Consider the following 16,854-nt stretch of genomic DNA (forward strand, 5'->3'; position numbering starts at 1 on the left):
TGGGTGTTGTGGTTTTTTCCCCAGCTGTCAGCAAGTATGCAGATTAACGTGTTTTACTTAGTTCCGTTCTTTAAACTCAGTTTTATTTTCAAGGGTAAGAGTTCACGAGTTAAGTTGAATTGATGCTTAAGAAAAAGCTTGACTAGGCAAAGGATCATGTGAGTTTTGAGGTACCTGTAGACTGCATCCTATTCCCGGAAAATTGGTAGTTATTCTCTTTCTACACAGACCATGTTTCTAGCCTCATGGAAAGTAGTTCACTCTGGTGAACTTCCTATAATTGCATATTTATACAATAATAAAGACTTACTGGACATTTTGCTGTATAGCTGACGTGTTAACTAAGAAAAACGTCCAAAAAAGAGAAAAACCACTCTTCTTGTTTCCTTTCAGGTTCTTTCAAGTAGTGCCGCCAGCGGTGCCATCACAGCACTGTCACCCGGAGGAGCACTTATGCAGGGAGGGACGCAGCAAGCCATAAACCGTATGTGCTGGCCACCTTCTGTCGCTATCCCTTTACTTAAGCAAGCTCTAGTAAGTTGGGGGGAGGGCTAACGTGTTGTTGGCTTTGCTTTGGAACATTTCCGGGGGTTTTGTTTTTGTGCATCCAGATCCTGATGTGTGGACAATAACTTAGGCTTCAGAATTCTATTCATGGTACAGTGGCATGTTAGTGGTCTCTCTGTGTCCTGAAAGCTTTCTTTTTTTCTCACCTACCACTTAGAATGAAGGGCAACCTGAAAGTTTTTCCAAAATCCCAAAAGAATTTAAATTCTTTTATCTGTCAGCCACTATATCAGTAACTTATCTCAGAAGAGCACATCCTGGTTTGGCATCAGCAAAGAGTTAATGTTCAAATTGGTCCTTCAGAGACTATACATACAAGAAAAGAGCTTTTATCCTGTGGATCTTTCTTTTGCAGAAATGGTGCCAAATGATATTCAGTCTGAATTGAAACACCTGTATGTGGCTGTTGGAGAACTACTTCGGCACTTCTGGTCCTGCTTTCCTGTTAATACACCATTCCTAGAAGAAAAGGTCAGAACCAGTTCCAAACACAGCCAGCCGTTAACAGTGGTGTGACTTGGTGGAGTATTATTTTGAAATTGGAAAATTGTATTAAGTGTTTACCATGTGCTAGACAGTGTGATAACTACTTTGCATACAGTAAACCTCACAGCATCCTAATGAAGGGGTAGGTATTGATACCAATTTTAAAGTTTAAGAAACTTGCCCTGGCTGGTGTAGCTCAGTGGATTGAGCACCGGCCTGCGAACTACACAATCGTCGTTCAATCCCAGTCAGGGCACATGCCTGGGTTGCAGGTCAATTCCCAGCAGGGGACACATGAGAGGCAACCATACATTGATATTTCTCTCCTCTCCTTCCCTTCCCCTCTAAAGAAAAATAAATAAAATCTTAAAAAAAAAAAGTTTAAGAAACTTGAGTGTAGACCAGTTCCAAAACATATGATCATACATCCTAAAATTTGTATTTACATCTAAGTCACTGGAGTGATAGAAGAACAGAGACCCAAAACAAGTCACATCAGTAAAATTTTAGTGTCTTTTTTTTTTTTTAAGATTTTATTTATTTATTGTTAGAAGGGAAGGAAAGAGGAAAAGAAACTATCAGTGTGTGGTGCCTCTCATGTACCCCCTACTGTGGACCTGGCTCAGCAACCCAGGCATGTACCCTGACTGGGAATCAAACCAGTAACCCTTTGGTTCACAGGCCAGTGCTCAGTCCACTGAGCCATACCAACCAGAGCTGAAGTTTTTTTATTTGATTCATTATTTGGGGATATTAAATCTAAACTGAGATTGACAACAAATACAGCACTAGCTCTTTAACTAAAACCCTTTTAACCAATTAAAGGCTAGTTAACATATAGAAAAGTATTTGAAGTATCATCCCATGCACCAAAAGGCTGTGGGTTTGATCCCCAGTCGGAGAGCATATGGAAGGCAACCACTTGACGGTTCTCTCTCTCCCTCCATCACTATAAAATCAGTGAAACATATCCTCAGGTGAGGATTAGAAATAATTATAGTAATAATAGCTTTGCTGTATAACTTGCTGTTATAATCAATTTTTAAGAGAAAGATAAATGTCCCATAAAAAAAAAAAATAGGCAGCCCTGACTGATGTGGCTCAGTTGATTGGGCATGATCCTGCAAATAGAAAGGTTGCCAGTCCCATTCCTAGTCAGGGTACTGGCCTGAGTTGCCTGTCAGGAGACATGCAAGAGACAGCTGATCAATGTTTCTCTCTCACTTTGATGTTTCTCTCCCTCTCTCTCTCTCCCCCATATCCTCTCTCTCTAAAAATAAATCTTTTAAAAAAAATAATAGGCAACAGAAATTTTTCAATTTAATAATTTTTTAGGGAAGGAAGGAAGAAGAAAGAGAGAAACATCAGTTTGTTCCATTTATTTATGCATTCATTATTTGCTTCTTGTGTGCCTTGACTGGAGATCAAACCCACAACCTAGGCATATGAAGACAACACTCTAACTAACTGAGCCAGGGCAACAAATGATTTTTAACAGATACTTGACTAAAGAATGCAAGTGGTCCAATAAACCTAGGAGGAAATTTTCATACTCACTAGTGTTCAAATAAATTATCTTAAAAGGTATAGTGAAAGAGCATTTTTATCTATAATCTGCAAATGAACAAAAAAACTTAAAATGATCAGTGTTGGCTGATCTTTCTTTCACTACTACCAGTGCTGCCTTTTTAAAAAATGCCTCACCCAGAAATTCAACATTTAGAAATTTAAGTAACTAAGAATGTGTGTAAATATTTAGCCATAGAGATGTTCCTCTACCACTGTCTATGAAAGAAAATGTGGGACTAACCTAAGTATCTACCAGAAGGTGATTGGTTAAAGAAGCATTTGTTACGCTCATACATTGAAATACTATACATTTATTTTAAATGATTACTTGGGTGAGTATTTAATGACTGATATATGTTCATATTAAAATAACTGAAATTTTAAAACAGTATATACAGTGTATTTTCTACATCTATGCTTTTTTTTTTTCTTTTTGTGCTTGTGAGAATTTAATGAATTGCTGTCCGTGTGAATTCAGGCTACCAGCACACAAGCCCCACCAACAATCTTAATCTTCTCCTCAGCTCTTCTGCTAAACAATTTGTCCTTCAGCCTGGCTGGTGTGGCTCAGTGGATTGAGTGCCAGCCTGTGAACCAAAGGATTGCCAGTTCGATACCCAGAGTACATGCCTGGATTGCAAGCCAGGTCCCCAGTGGGGTGCACAAGAGGCAACCACACATGCATATTTCTCTTCCTTTCTTTCTCCCTCCCTTACTGTCTCTAAAAATAAATAAAATCTAAAAAAAAGAAAAGAAAGAATTCGTCTTTCACAATGACAGGCTGCTTTGGGAGCTTTCCCTTCCCCAGAACTTTGTATGGCCCAGTCGCACTACATCAGTGATGGGAGTGGCTCCAGTCTTATATTTGGCAGCGTTGACCCGTGTCTGCTCACTGACCAGGGTCCACAGTTCATCCAGGTTGACAGTGGAGTAGAAGCTCTGGTTCCTCTCAAGTGGAGGTGCTTCATACCAGCTTTCCCACAGTAACCTGGGTGAAATTTGTTGATGTCGATAGGGTGATGGTACAAGCCCCCAGCATTTTCTCAACCTTCCGGGTGCTTCCTGTGCAAAAAGAACATTTTCTAAAAGATTTTATTTATTTATTTTTAGAGAGAGGGGAAAGGAGAACGGGAGGGAGAGAAACACATGTGAAAAAGAAACATCTATCCATTGCCTCTTGTAAATGCCCCAGCCAGTGATTGAACTTGAAACCAGGCATGTGCCCTGACCAGGAATTGAACCAGCAACCTTTTGTTTTGCAGAACAGTGCCCAACCAACTGAGCCACACCGGTTAGGGCAATTGACTATGTTATTTTCTACCTTTGCATTTTTTAATTTTTTTCTACAAAAGCTTTTGTTTTGGGGATAGATTTTATTTTAATCTAATTATATTAGATATTGTTTCTCTGCTTGACAGGGCCAATTAATCAAAAAAATAAATAACCTTCCTATGTGTATTTTAATTTCTGTAGACACTTGGAAATTTTTCTGTAATTATTTCTCTCATCTTTTTTAGGTAGTGAAAATGAAAAGTAATTTGGAACGATTCCAAGTTACAAAGCTCTGCCCATTCCAAGAAAAAATTCGAAGACAGTATTTAAGCACAAACGTAAGGCAACAATCAGATTTTGGCCTTGTTTTCTGTGTAGCAAAGTGATTAAATTAACTTTGTGTTTCTGTAAATGAGTAGATACATTGGGTTTTTTCTCTTGCTCAGAGTACTGTTTTTAACTGTAAAGTAATAAATATCTGAGTGCCCACCAATCACAGTAAGAATGAGAATGTCTCCAGTACCCACAGGGATTCCTTGAGGGCCCCTGTCTAGTTCCCTACCCCTCCCTCACACTTTCCCAAGACCATGACCAATAATCACCTCCATGCTTTTCGTTATAGATTTGCAATCTATGTGTGTGTTCCTTAAAAATATTTGTTTTAAAAACGTGAATAGTAAGTGCAAACCTAACAATGTAATGTTTGCCCCTCTGTGATAGTAATTTGAACAATTCCTGGGTTATGGTCTGTCTGAAGCTCCCCAGATAGTTTCCATCAGGGTGGGGCACTCAGTAGGGTACTGAGTGAAAAGTGTCCCTAAATGCCCAGGGTTTTTAGCTTTATTTTTATGCAAGGCTAGAGCGATCACACAAGATTTTTTCTGTGTGTGATTGCAAATCCTCTCAGAGATGACAGGAAAGAATAGTGTATACAAACTTAGGATTCAGTAGTTCAGTAAGGGGGAGTTTTACAGTTGAAAGCTGAGAAATCTTTGTCAGTAAGATTTTAGTAAGTCTTTGTATTCAAACATTCTAAGTGGTTTTTCTCAAAATATAACAGTATTAGAAACAGAAAAGTGGCTTGTGTCTTCCTGCAGCAGTGCAAGGATGATTTTTATATAGTTTCCAACAAAAGTAAATAACACATTCATAATGATAACAGGTGTAAATAGGGGGATTTTTTAAAAACTCCACCTCAGATGGAATGAGTCATTGATATGATAAAAGGATTTAGGACTTCCTGATTTCTGTCCCTGTACTCTCAGAATTGCCATGGAGTCTTTACAAGACTTTTACTTGCAACCAGATAAACACTGTCCACCTCCAAGGAAACATATTCCAAAGGCATTCTACCTCAGGAGTCTTTGTTAGCTTACACCAGTGTGGTCCTATTGACTTATAGTTATGTCCATGATGAGGGCAAATTTTTTTCTACTCAAAAGATACAGTGCTGACCTAAGTAAGATGTGGCATAGCACTGTGTGAAGCATTCAGACCATTTAGACTTCGTGTGACCTACTGAGTGATATTGGCATCCTGAAATGTTAGAGCTGGAAAGGCCCTAGGCAATGTAGAGGAGTGCTTCACAGGATTGGCCGGGTAGCACAGCCAACCGCAGGAGCTTTTGAAAATCCAAGAGTCCTGGGTGTCATCACAGACCCGCTGTAGCAGAATCTTCAGGGGATGTAGGCACTTTTCAGATGTTCTGTAAGGTACTGTGGATGCTACCATCCTGGCCTTAGTCAACAAGCTGATGTTCAGGTGCAGAAACCACCAGTTTAACCGTTCATCTCCCTTATTTGACAGAAGAAGCTGAGGCCTAGAGCACAGTTATGACTCTCGTGTTGTGCTGTAATGTGATGACAGGGCAGACATTACAGCCTCTGCTGTACCCCACCACCTCTCTTACCTTTCTGTACAAAATGTGTCTGATAACACACCTTCACTGGGGCTTGCACGTTGCCTTATTGGGGAAGTACAAGTGAGCTTAGAAACTACACTCTCAAGTACATGCCGGATCTGAACTAGAAACATTAAGTTCCCCAGCCTTTGCCCAGTTGTTTAAGTGTCTTGCTATGTTTTTCAGTTGGTAAGTCACATAGAAGAGATGCTCCAGACAGCCTACAACAAGCTGCACACATGGCAGTCACGGCGTCTGCTGAAGAAAACGTGAAGTGTCTGGCTCACAGGTTTTGTGAGACTGAGAGAACTGTGCCCTGCAGTGTCTCTGGAAACCTGGCATGAAGACATGCAGATGATCACACACAAGTGACAAGAAACATCTGCACCACGCCAACTTTCGGAGCTGATGCTTTTGTACTTGCACATTGTGAACTGAAAGAAAAGGAACTGATTAAACTAATAGCTGGGGAGGTAAATTAAGGCAGAACCAAAATGAGCTAAGTTGCAAATATATATATATATAAATATATTTTTAAAAGACACTGTTTACTGCAGTTACTCAGGAACTGCTTTTGATTCATATTAAGCTGCTGCTTTCGGAAATTAAAAAAAAACACTTTTTAAAAGGGTGCATTGATAAAATCTGAGGTTTTTGTTGTTTTCCGTGTAAATTTTTTTTTCTAAGTTTATGGCACAGGGTACACCTTAAGTATTTCTCCTCCATCCTCTACTTGGATCCTCAAGTTTTAGTGAATTCTAATTGTACCTTACATCAGCAAGTGAAAGAGACTGCTTCCAGAGGGAGGCTGTTGTTCAACCATCAGGACACAGCTGTGCTCAGAAGACACCATGGTCCCGTGTTTCCTACGGAAATAAGAAACAATAAATATTGCACTGAATGTGGTTTGGAGTCCCTGAACGATAAAGAGGGAACATAATTTGCAGAAAGTCGTGTGGGGTTTTATGCAGAATTTTGTCAGAAGACAATGGTGCTGCATGTTTTTCTTTGAGTGCAAATGTACATTGCTACGTTTTTTTTTAAGATGGCATGTGCTTTGAAAGAAGGAAATTGCATTTTTAAGAGTTTAAAATAACCTTATGAGTGAGAAATATAAGAAATTTTATTTTCACCTCTTTAGAAAAAAATAAAAGATGTTTCTCATATCTCCTTTTCTGCAGTATTTTACTGTTACTATCCTTGGCGATTTGATAATCATTTCTTAGTGACTGAAAAGCCTAAGCAAAAAAGAAATCATTCTTCTGTCCTTGTTTATGGAATTCGTGCTGTGCCGTATTTTGTTCCTAATAGGATCAACTGTTTAAGACTTTAGGTGTCTTGTATTAAAAGTTACAGAAAAAAGTAAAACTTTTTATAGCTGCTCTTTTAACTGTAACACATCTTGTGGCTTCTCCTTATGTGCGATGTTTACTTGAGTGGACGGCTCAGGGCTACTCATTCTTTTTTTAAAGCCATTATACTTGCTGCTAGTCTTTCAGATAATGGCCACTGTAGGTCAGAGCCCATTCATACTTTCAAGTAGCAAAGGAAAGACGTCACTTTCCCCATTTCTCAGATCAGTATGCTGTGTAACCCCTTACACCTTACAGTTTTACAGACTGCTGTTCCAATGTATCACCACCATAGCCACTCGAAGGAATAGCGATAGAGCAGATAGAATGAAATAGCAGAGTATGTCTCTTGGGAAAGGTAGATGTAAAGAAATAAAATGCTTTTTTAAACACGCTGTTGAAGATTAAGTGGTAAATATAACGGAGCCTGAAAAAAAGAAACTCTTGGGGAACTGGGTAGGCTTCACTAAAGAGGTAACATTTTACTGAAGCCTTGAAGATGGAATAGGGAAAAGGATGAAGGTTTGAAGGCTCTGGAAGACCCTAGTGTGTAGGGAAAATAGTTTTAAATTGATGGCTTTGTGTGTGAAGGTCAGAGATTCACACCTTACCCATTAGGCATAAGGTATCCTTTCAGAAAAGTTTGAGCAAAGTGTTTTTTCTGAAGATTCTTTTTATTTTGATTTTTTAGATAAAAAGTCCAGCTGTTGGGCCAAAACCTATGAGGCTTTTGCAGCAATATAGACTGGAAACTAGGTCCAAATTAGAGTTCTGGTAAAAAGAAGGGTACCGAGTAAAGACATTCCTAAGGTATGTGACCAAGTCGTAAAGAATGAAGGACTTAAGAGGGTTTATACCAGAGGTAGCTCATTTTTATGTCTAGCTTGCATTTGAAATATTTGGTCCTTGGAGTCCTTTAAAAATGACCTTTGGCAGCCATTTAGGCCTACTGTGGCCCTACCTTCCCCCTGTGGAAAAACGATAGCTGCTGGTGATAAGGGCTGCTTTAAGCCAGCCCAGTGGCAAGCACCTTTCCTGCCATCCCACTTCGTTCTCACAGCAGCTGGTGCATCAGGTAGGTGCTACAGTGTATGAATGCTTCGACAGTAATTTATCTGAATTCACACAAGCTTCAGTTTCCACTGATGGATAAGATGCTTGTGAGGTCAGAAGCTTTTATTCCGCAGCCCATGTTCCCATTGTCTAGTTTGTTTTGACTGCCCTGTGGGTCTCCTGGTTCTGTTTCTATTCTGCGATGCTTTTATGGCAAAGCACATTTTGGGGTTAGTCTGCCTAGCAGGTCCCATTAGCCCAGAAGGCTGCAAAATGTAATATAATGAAACCATGTTCTGCCTTAGGAAAAGGCATGTGTCCTGGAAAGAAGCATAAAGTCAGTAGTGCCATTCTTTAGACTTACACCGCGAAATGAGTAGAATAGCCTATAACTACAACAGTCTGGAAAGCCACAAAAATGCCTCAATATCTGTACCTAAGGGTTTAATCCAGAAAGTGATTTCCTATTGGTGCATATATCACCTGGAGCCAGCAGCAGCCCTGAGATGGAAACCTGCCCATTTTAAACTTAGGTTTGCTGTCTCCAGTGTCAAGACTTGCATGGGATTCCTCAGTGCATTACCTCTGCCCTTTCCCAGTTTAGCTTCTTTAAGACTCAGCTGTTCTCCCAGCTCCTGAGGCCAGGGGAATCGTGGGTATTCTCAGCTCAAGTTGTCCAGAGCCTGGAGCATTGCCTAGAATCTGGTTCCGGGCTGATGGGCCTTAGTTTGTAGTCCATATCCTTGATTGTGTATTAAAGGCACAGAGAAGACTTTGGAATTCAAACTTTGTAACCACAGAACTCTGGTTTTTTAGTCTCACAGAATTAATCCCTAATACGTGTAACAGATGGGATTATACCAGTTGAGGTGCAACCAGAGATCAGGTCCTCCCGCCCCCTCTAGCAATAAGGCATGAAAAACCAAAACCCTCTCTCAACACCTGGTAACCTACTGCGTTTATTGAGAGGGCACTGAAGTAGAAAGTAAAAAACACCGATCAGGCCTGTCCCCTGAACACGTGCCTTGCTGCAGCTGTCCAGACATTTCATGGCTGCTGCTCCAACCTGCAGGGAGAAGAATCCATGCAAGGGGCAGAGACCAGCCAGTGTGCAGCAATGGCCAGGCAGGGCAGCCAGCTTACGGTGGCTAGAAACATCCATGTACCTTACATCATGGACTAGAAACACTGGAGGAAACTAGAAAACTGGTAGCCTCTCCCTGACCAGCCCAGCTGTGTATATAATGGACTGTAGTACTAAGTAATAAGGCATTTCTATTAAAAAAAAGAAGAAGAAAAAAGGATGAGGCAGGCATTATATGCAGGTTCCAGAACAGCCCTCACCTAAGGAAGGGGTCAGGCTAGGCCTACGTGCAAGGCCAAGAAGAATCCCACGAACCAATTACAGTCTGAAATAGATGAAACAAACTGTCAGAACAGTAACCATAACTCCCCTCTTGCCTCAGCTTGTTTCCTGAGATAGGAATGTGGTTTGTTGAGCAATTCCCTTATGCCAAGTCATGTTGGCATTAAACCTCTTGGGTGCTATGATTTTTTCTACTTCACAGATGCAGAAGCCTTGGAAAGTCACTTGCCCACAAACATACAGGTAGTAGGAGCAGAGTCAGGGGTGGAAATCAAGTCTGTCTGGCTCCCGAACCTGAAGTTCACACTGAGACCCCTGGAGACGTGAGAGCATCCCTCCAAGTGGTGGGGGCGAAAGGGGGATATCTATATCCTGAAAGGCCTGACCAGAAAGGTGAAAAGATGGGGTCTCCTTAGAGGATGGGTCACTCTGGGCTTTGTGTTCCCCACGCCTCCACCCCCAAGACTTAACAAAATGTCACAGAAACAGGCTGGCAGGAGCTGCCCCAAATGGTTACTTGGCCCCAGGCACATTCCTGCTGCTCAGCTCAGTGAGGGAGCAGCCTCCAGGCAGATGCCTTGTGTAAACCTCATTGATTTTTTTGCTTCATTAGGTGAGTGAGAGCCTGTGGCTCCCGCAGAGAGCCCTCTTCAGCAAAGTCTAGCAGTTTCCTGGAGAATCTATAGGTGCAGTAGCTGCTCCTGGTCTCCAAGCAGGGAGCCTACCCAGATGCCTCTGGGGTTTCGTGAAGCCTGGCTACAGCCCATCTGGCTGTGTGGCTCTGGACAGGTGCCTTTACCTTCCTCAGACTCAGTTCCTGTTCCTATCAAATGGGAATAAGGATGTTCCCTACTCCACAGGGTAGCTGTGAGGATTAAATTAGATAATGCAGGAGTGCTGGCTACATATTAAATATTCAGTAAACATGGGAGTGATTGTTATTGCAATTCTTGCAAAGCCCAGACCCACAAAGTTTGGGGTTCCAGTACTGACTAAGAAGCACCCTTCAGCAATCACTAATAATTTCAAAATAGCTCAAGTCTTCAGCTTGCCTTTTGGCAAAGAGAGTTGTCAGTACAGCAATGTCTACAACGTATTTACCAAAGCTCCTTTCCTCTTTAATCCACCTTCATCCACCCACAGAAGTCAGAGACATCTCTTTGAAAAATCTCTAACCCCATCCTGGCTGGTGTGGCTCGGTGGATTGATCCCCAGCCTGTGTGAAGCAAAAAGTCATTGGTTTGATTCCTGTGACCTAGGCACATGCCTGGTTCACAAGCCAGGTCGTCAGTTGGGGGCATGTGAGAGGCAACCAAGACATGTATCTCTCACAAATCAATGTTTCTCTCCCTCTCTTCCTCCCTTTCCCTCTCTCTAAAAAATAAATAAATATCTCCCACCCCTACTACCTCTGCAATTACCTGGATATGTTTTCCTCTTTATTGTGTAGATTAACAGCCTGTAAACCAAAATCCTTCTCCCCCATACCATTCCACTTATTTTTCCCCCATCAGGTAGTCTTCATTCTGTATCACAAAAGCTCAAAGAACAAACTTGAGCAAAGACCAAACTCCCCACGGAGATTGGGAAAGAAGTTGGACAGTATAAAAAAACAAACGCGTAGCCAGCAGGCTATGACACTTCACCCAGAACAGTATTTTTACAGTCAAACTTCCGGCTCACTCCAGTCCTTTGCCACCAAGCCTAAGTGCTGTAGTCAGGAGCAGAGCAGTTGTGCACTGAAGGCTGAGAAGGGGTGGGAGGAACCAGGAGCAGCTCCACTTTGCATTCTGATTCGTTTTGCTACTGGATAGGGAATTTCCCTGAAGGGACCTTCCTAGCTTTGAGATTGTGGCAGTGAGGTCAGCTCCATCTCTGCTCCTGGGGTGCCCTGCCAGCCCCCTGCCCTCCTAGGAGAACGCACAAGGGAGCAGGTCTGTCCACTGTCGCTCTGGAGTCTTTGACTCCATATCGATCAATACCACCCCCTGGTTGAGAGTCGGCCAGCTCTTCAACTGTCCCAGGAGGGACAGCTCCTCCTGTCCCAGGAGCCATTTTATGGGATGGGGAGATGGGCATGGCAGGGAACTGGGACTATTGCATAATCATCACAGTCTCTCTTCTGCACGACCAACATCCCTTCCACAAGGGAGAGCAAAGTCTGAAGCCAACTAACACACTGAGATTCTCAACTTTCACCTATTGCCCTGAAGAGATTTTAACACTGAAGCCAGACAACCTATCCCCACAATCAATACCAGGTGCGAGGGAGGGGACAGCCTCCAAAGGAGGGCCTTCCCAATCTGCCCCATTTCAGGACCTTTCTCAAAGAACCCTGCTGGGTCTGAAGTCTCCCAGGGCAACCCAGCTGGGCTGCCTCCCTAGGCTATTCCCAAGTTTCAGGGGTTGACAGTGGAGTGTGATGGGCCTGCAGCCCTCCTGGAGTCTGCAAGGCAATCCTGGTACTGGCTCTGGATCTCTGTCCAAGGCAGGAAGTTGTGGCCCTTGGTTACCATGGAGATGCTGGCACAGCCAGTGCCCATCTGTAGTTGACAGGCAGCCTCCCTTAAGAAAGAGGGAGGTTGCTTGAGAACTCTGAACTTGGGGTGGGGACAGTCTGTGACATCATGAGCCTGCTACTAAGGGGGCTGGAGAGGACAGGGCTGGGAGCTCTGGGAGAACAGCGCTCCACTGTGGCGGCCACCTACAGTCCTGTTGCTTTAATGGCTGGGGTATAGCTTCCTGCAGAATGAGACCTCGCTGCCAAGCTGCCAGCCCCAGCAAGGGCTGTCGGGATAGGCTCTGATACAGTGGAAAAAACCCAGGAGTAAGAGCCGGAAGTGAGAGCCACGCCCATAGGAAAGAGCCCAGGCTGGTGGAGGTGTCTGGTGCAGAGGAGAAAGCACTGGACTAGATAGGAGGGCCCAGTGCCTTAGTCTCCAACTCTGAAACTCTCCAAGCCCTGGTTCCCCACTGTAAGAACAATGTTTGCTCCCCTGGACTGGGCTGCTGAGAGCCCCCCACACCCACTTCCTGCAGTGTAAGCAGGTGTGAGGGGCAGGTGGTCTCCCTCTGATTCAGTGGGTAAAGGAGGACCAAGGCTGTGAGGGCCTCTCCTAGGCTTTCATCCCTTCTGTGGCTAAAACCAGAGGATGAGCTAAGTTAAAATGTCCTTTGAGAGGGCCTGACCCTGCAAGTGTGCTTGTGCAAAGGGCAGAACTTGGCCCTGCATGCATGTGGGCTGTGCAAGGCCAGCAGAGCGAGCGCCAGGGAGAGGGAGGAGGGCTGGGTAAGGGCCCTGCAGCAGCCCTGTGTGCAGGTGAGCTGCCTGGGCCTTCCTGCAGCTCTGGGTGAGGGGCTTGGGGATATCTGATACATTCGGCCTTTGATATCCAGGAGTGAAGGGCAAACTGCTTTCCAAGCTGTGAAGCACCTCAGGAAAGACAGAGAGGCAGAGTGGTGTAGGGGAAGCAAAACTGATTTGGGGGTCTAAATCCACCTGGCTGCTTTCCAGCTGTGTGGCCTGCATCAATTACATTTTTCAAGGTTCAGTAGTCCCATGGGTAAATTGGGGTACAAACTCCTGCTCTGCTTTCCTCTTCATTAAGGTGAAAATTCTGAGAAAACAATAGATTTGGCTGCCACTTTGGCAGCATGTAGACTTAAACTGGACCATCGCAGAGAAGAGTATCATGGTCCCTGTGCAAGGATGACATGCAAATTCATGACACATTCCATATTTTTTGAAGGGGGTCAAGTATATGGTGGCAGAAGATTTGACTTTGGGTGGTGGGCAAATAAGGCAAGAATCAGACGATGTATCATACATAGAATGTACACTTGAAACCTATCCAATTTTGTTAACCGCTGTCACTCCAATGGAAAAAAAAAAGGACATTAAAGCCACCATAAAAAATAAAATAAAGCCACCACAGTCCTGTTCAAGTAGCTCAGTGGGTTAGAGTGTCATTTCCATATGCCAAGGTTGCGGGTTCAATCTCTGGTCAGGGCACATACAACATGCAATTAATGCATAAATGAGTAGAACAACAAGTCAATGGATTTTTCCTTCTCTCCCTTCCTCTCTCTATAAAATCAATAAATAAATTTTAAAAATTAAAATTAAATAAAAAGCTACCTAAGCTGCGCACAAATGAAGGGCCCGGTGAGCTTTACCCAAATGCAGGGGACCCTTCTCCATGTCTGCACCAGCCCCAAAACAGCCTGAGACCCCACTGTGCTACAGGGAGACCTCTCCCTTGCCCACCTTCCAGTACCCTAGAAAAATGAGGTAGGGCTGCCTTTCCAGACCAAACAGGGGAGAGAGCCTCCTTCTCCAGCAGAACCTGCTTTGTGAGGAGGGACTCTGTGCAGCAGTTTAAACAAAATCCCCCAGGGCCGTCCTGGCAGGGCGGCTCAGTTGGGGGAGCATCATCTCACACACCCACCTAAGTTGTGGCACATAAGGGGTGCAAATGGAAAGCAACTGATTGTGATCAGTTGCCTCTCACTTGTCCCCTACCAGGACTTGGACCCAGCCTTGGGCCGCAACCCAGGCACGTGAGTTGACTGGGAATCAAACCAGCGACCTTTGGGTTTGTAGGCTGGCACTCAATCCATGGAGCCACACCAGCCGGGGCTGATGTTGCTTTCTGTCTCCCTTCCTCTCTAAAAATCAAGAAACATATCCTCAGGCGAGGATTTAAAAAAAACAACCCAGGGCCCATCATCCACATTTCTGAAGGTGCCTGCAGTCAGCAGCTATACAGGAAGATCTCCATTCCTTCTCACACTCCGCCCCAGGAAATTACACAAAGTCTCCTCTGGCTATATTCCCACTTATAATTGCTTTGATCTTCTTGGAATTTTATACGAAGTTACCCTCCTATTTTTGAGCTAGGACTTGGGATGTAGTTCTCCATTTGGTAAGGTTTAATGGTTTAAAACTGTCTATACAGGAATCAGAGAGATGGATTTCTGTTATCTGCAATCAGCTTTCAAAGTCCTGTGAGACTGTTTTTATAAACAAATCCAACGCCCACAGTGCCTTGGGAATTTCAGATCCAGTCTGGAACTAATATAGGGGACAAGAGAATTCTAGGCATGGATCCCCTGTTACCATGGGTGGGGCTGGTTTTCTCTCCTTGACTGCTTGTCTCTATCCCAGGAGCATCCCTAATCATTGCCCAAAAACGGGGAGGGGGGAGGGGGCAGTGTTGCCTCCGAGTCCTCCCGAGCTATTGTGAATAACGAAGGGGTGTGTGTGGAAGCTTGGCTCACTAACTCAAAGCCTCCCTGGATGCTGGAAGTGGAAGACAGAGACCCTCTGATGTTTAGTGTCAAGGATGCTGAGGCTACAGAGGGAACGTGACCTACACAAGGTCACCTAAAGGTCTATGGCAAAACCAGAGCAAGAACCCCAGTCCCCTGACCCTCGGGTCAGTGTCTCCACTCCACCAGGCTGCTCACTCATCTTTGCTAAGCTGTGCCTATCACTGTCCTCGTCACCTAAGGCAGAAGAGAAAAAGGCTGCCATAGCTTCTTGTGGTCCCCCTCTGCTGTGACTAGACAAGGGACACTTTCTGTCACATTGTCTGGTTTGGAGAGGCCTTGGGACTCCATCTGTGGCACCGATTTAGAGCACCCTCAGTTTGGAAGCCACTTAGATTCTGGTAACAGTCTTTACCTTGGAATCCAGTCAAAGTGATGGAAAGCTTGAGGCCTAACTCCCTGGCAGAGAAGGATGGAGCAAAAGGGACACAGGTATTATTTCTTTCCTAGGGTAGGAAGTGGCTAGAAGAATATCCCAGTCCATATGCATGGCTATAACAAAGTGCCGCAGACTGGATAGCTTATAGAGAACAGAAACTTATTCCTCACGGTTCCAAAGGCTGGGAAGAGACTAAGACCAAGGTGCAAGCAGGTGTCTGGTGAGGGCCCACTTCCAAGTTCATAGATAGTGATCTTTTCACCGTGTCTTCACATGGCAGGAGAGGTGAGGAATCTCTCTGGGGTCTCCTTTATAAGGAAGTCCCACACTCATGACCTGATCACTCCCTAATGGCCTCACCTCGAAAACCATCATATTGGGGATTAGGTTTGAACATATGAATTTGGGGTGTACAAACATTCTGTCTATAGCAAAGAGAATCTAGAATTTCAGAGGGGGTATCCAACCCTCTGCCCGCAGGTCACATGCAGCCCAGGATGGCTATGAATGTGGCCCAACACAAAATCATAAATTTACTTAAAACCTTGTTTTCTCCTCATCAGTTCTCATTAGTGTTTGTGTATTGAATGTGTGGCCCAAGACAACTCTTCTTCTTCCAGTGTGGCCCAGAGATGCCAAAAATTTGGACACCCTGTAATGTCATGTGAGGAATGAACTCTGGACAAAAAGGGAAACAGAGGCAGCATCTGGTACCTGAGGGTAAGCCCAGGCTGCAGGAGGAAAAGGAGGGGGGTGGGGAGTTGGGGTGGAGGTGGGGAAGGCACCAGGAGAATCTGGGGAGTTGGGCGGAGTCCCTGGCTTCCACTCCCACTGTGTGAGGGATGGATGGCGTTGGGGGATGACAGTACCTCCTCCAGGACCCAGGGGAGGCGCCTGTTGTCTTGCCAGAGAGAGAACTTCTGCTTTAGCACGTACACGGCAGGCCCTGCTGGCCAGGGGAAGGGCACCAATGAGGCCATCTGTATCCTGGGCCCTGGGACTCAGAAAAGCCATCAGCTTTGCAACCATGAAGAAGGTGAAAACGTCAGGCTGTCAGTGAGTGTTCGGAGGGGGTGTGGGGCCAGGTTGATGTGTCAGAGCAGTGTATATTCTATGTCCATGTGGTTGGAGCTGTATATGCTCTGAACTTCTTGTCATGTATTATTAAAAACCAGGTGACCCCCTTTCCCACGACCTCTCAACCACCTTGCTTTCACCCTCTCCCTCTCCATTCTTCAAAAACGTCAGTGACTTCCACTGACCACCAAAAAACAAAACCCCCAAATCTTCTTATCCTGGCATCTAAGGCTAAAGGTTTACCAGACACATCTTGACACAATTTCCTGCCTCCACCTGTTTGCTCACGCTGTGTTCTCTACTTTCTCATCACCAGATCTTCCCCAGTTGAAATCCTTTTCTAGGCTGAGCTCAGCTGCTACCTCTTCCAAGAAGCCTTCGCTGACATCTCCAGCCGAGGGCCTCTCTTCTGAATGCTGGTGATTTTTCTACCACTTTTGTGGCAGCGTACATTCTATCTTGCATTTTAATTATCAAGGGGAATGCTGTTTGTCTCAGTCAC

General features: G+C 44.4%; 1 protein-coding gene and 1 non-coding gene across 3 annotated transcripts in view; both read left to right on the forward strand.

The window, feature by feature from the left end:
* Positions 1 to 7,138, forward strand: part of GTF2H1 (general transcription factor IIH subunit 1) — a 39,077-nt gene extending 31,939 nt beyond the window's left edge. For both annotated transcript variants that reach the window (XM_037150506.2, XM_037150507.2), the window contains 4 exons: positions 394 to 484; positions 923 to 1,038; positions 4,140 to 4,232; positions 5,981 to 7,138. In XM_037150506.2, coding sequence (XP_037006401.1) covers positions 394 to 484; positions 923 to 1,038; positions 4,140 to 4,232; positions 5,981 to 6,067 — 387 coding nt within the window. In that variant the 3' untranslated portion in view covers positions 6,068 to 7,138. The remainder of the gene's footprint in view (positions 1 to 393; positions 485 to 922; positions 1,039 to 4,139; positions 4,233 to 5,980) is intronic.
* Positions 7,139 to 13,202: 6,064 nt separating this feature from the next.
* Positions 13,203 to 13,309, forward strand: LOC119053124 (U6 spliceosomal RNA). Its single transcript, XR_005083244.2, has one exon. It is a non-coding gene; the product is annotated as a U6 spliceosomal RNA (small nuclear RNA).
* The last annotated feature ends 3,545 nt before the right edge of the window (positions 13,310 to 16,854 follow it).

This window comes from Artibeus jamaicensis, unplaced genomic scaffold (assembly GCF_021234435.1).
Source record: "Artibeus jamaicensis isolate MK-2021 breed Jamaican fruit bat unplaced genomic scaffold, CSHL_Jam_final contig_797, whole genome shotgun sequence".
NCBI classification, from domain to species: domain Eukaryota; kingdom Metazoa; phylum Chordata; class Mammalia; order Chiroptera; family Phyllostomidae; genus Artibeus; species Artibeus jamaicensis.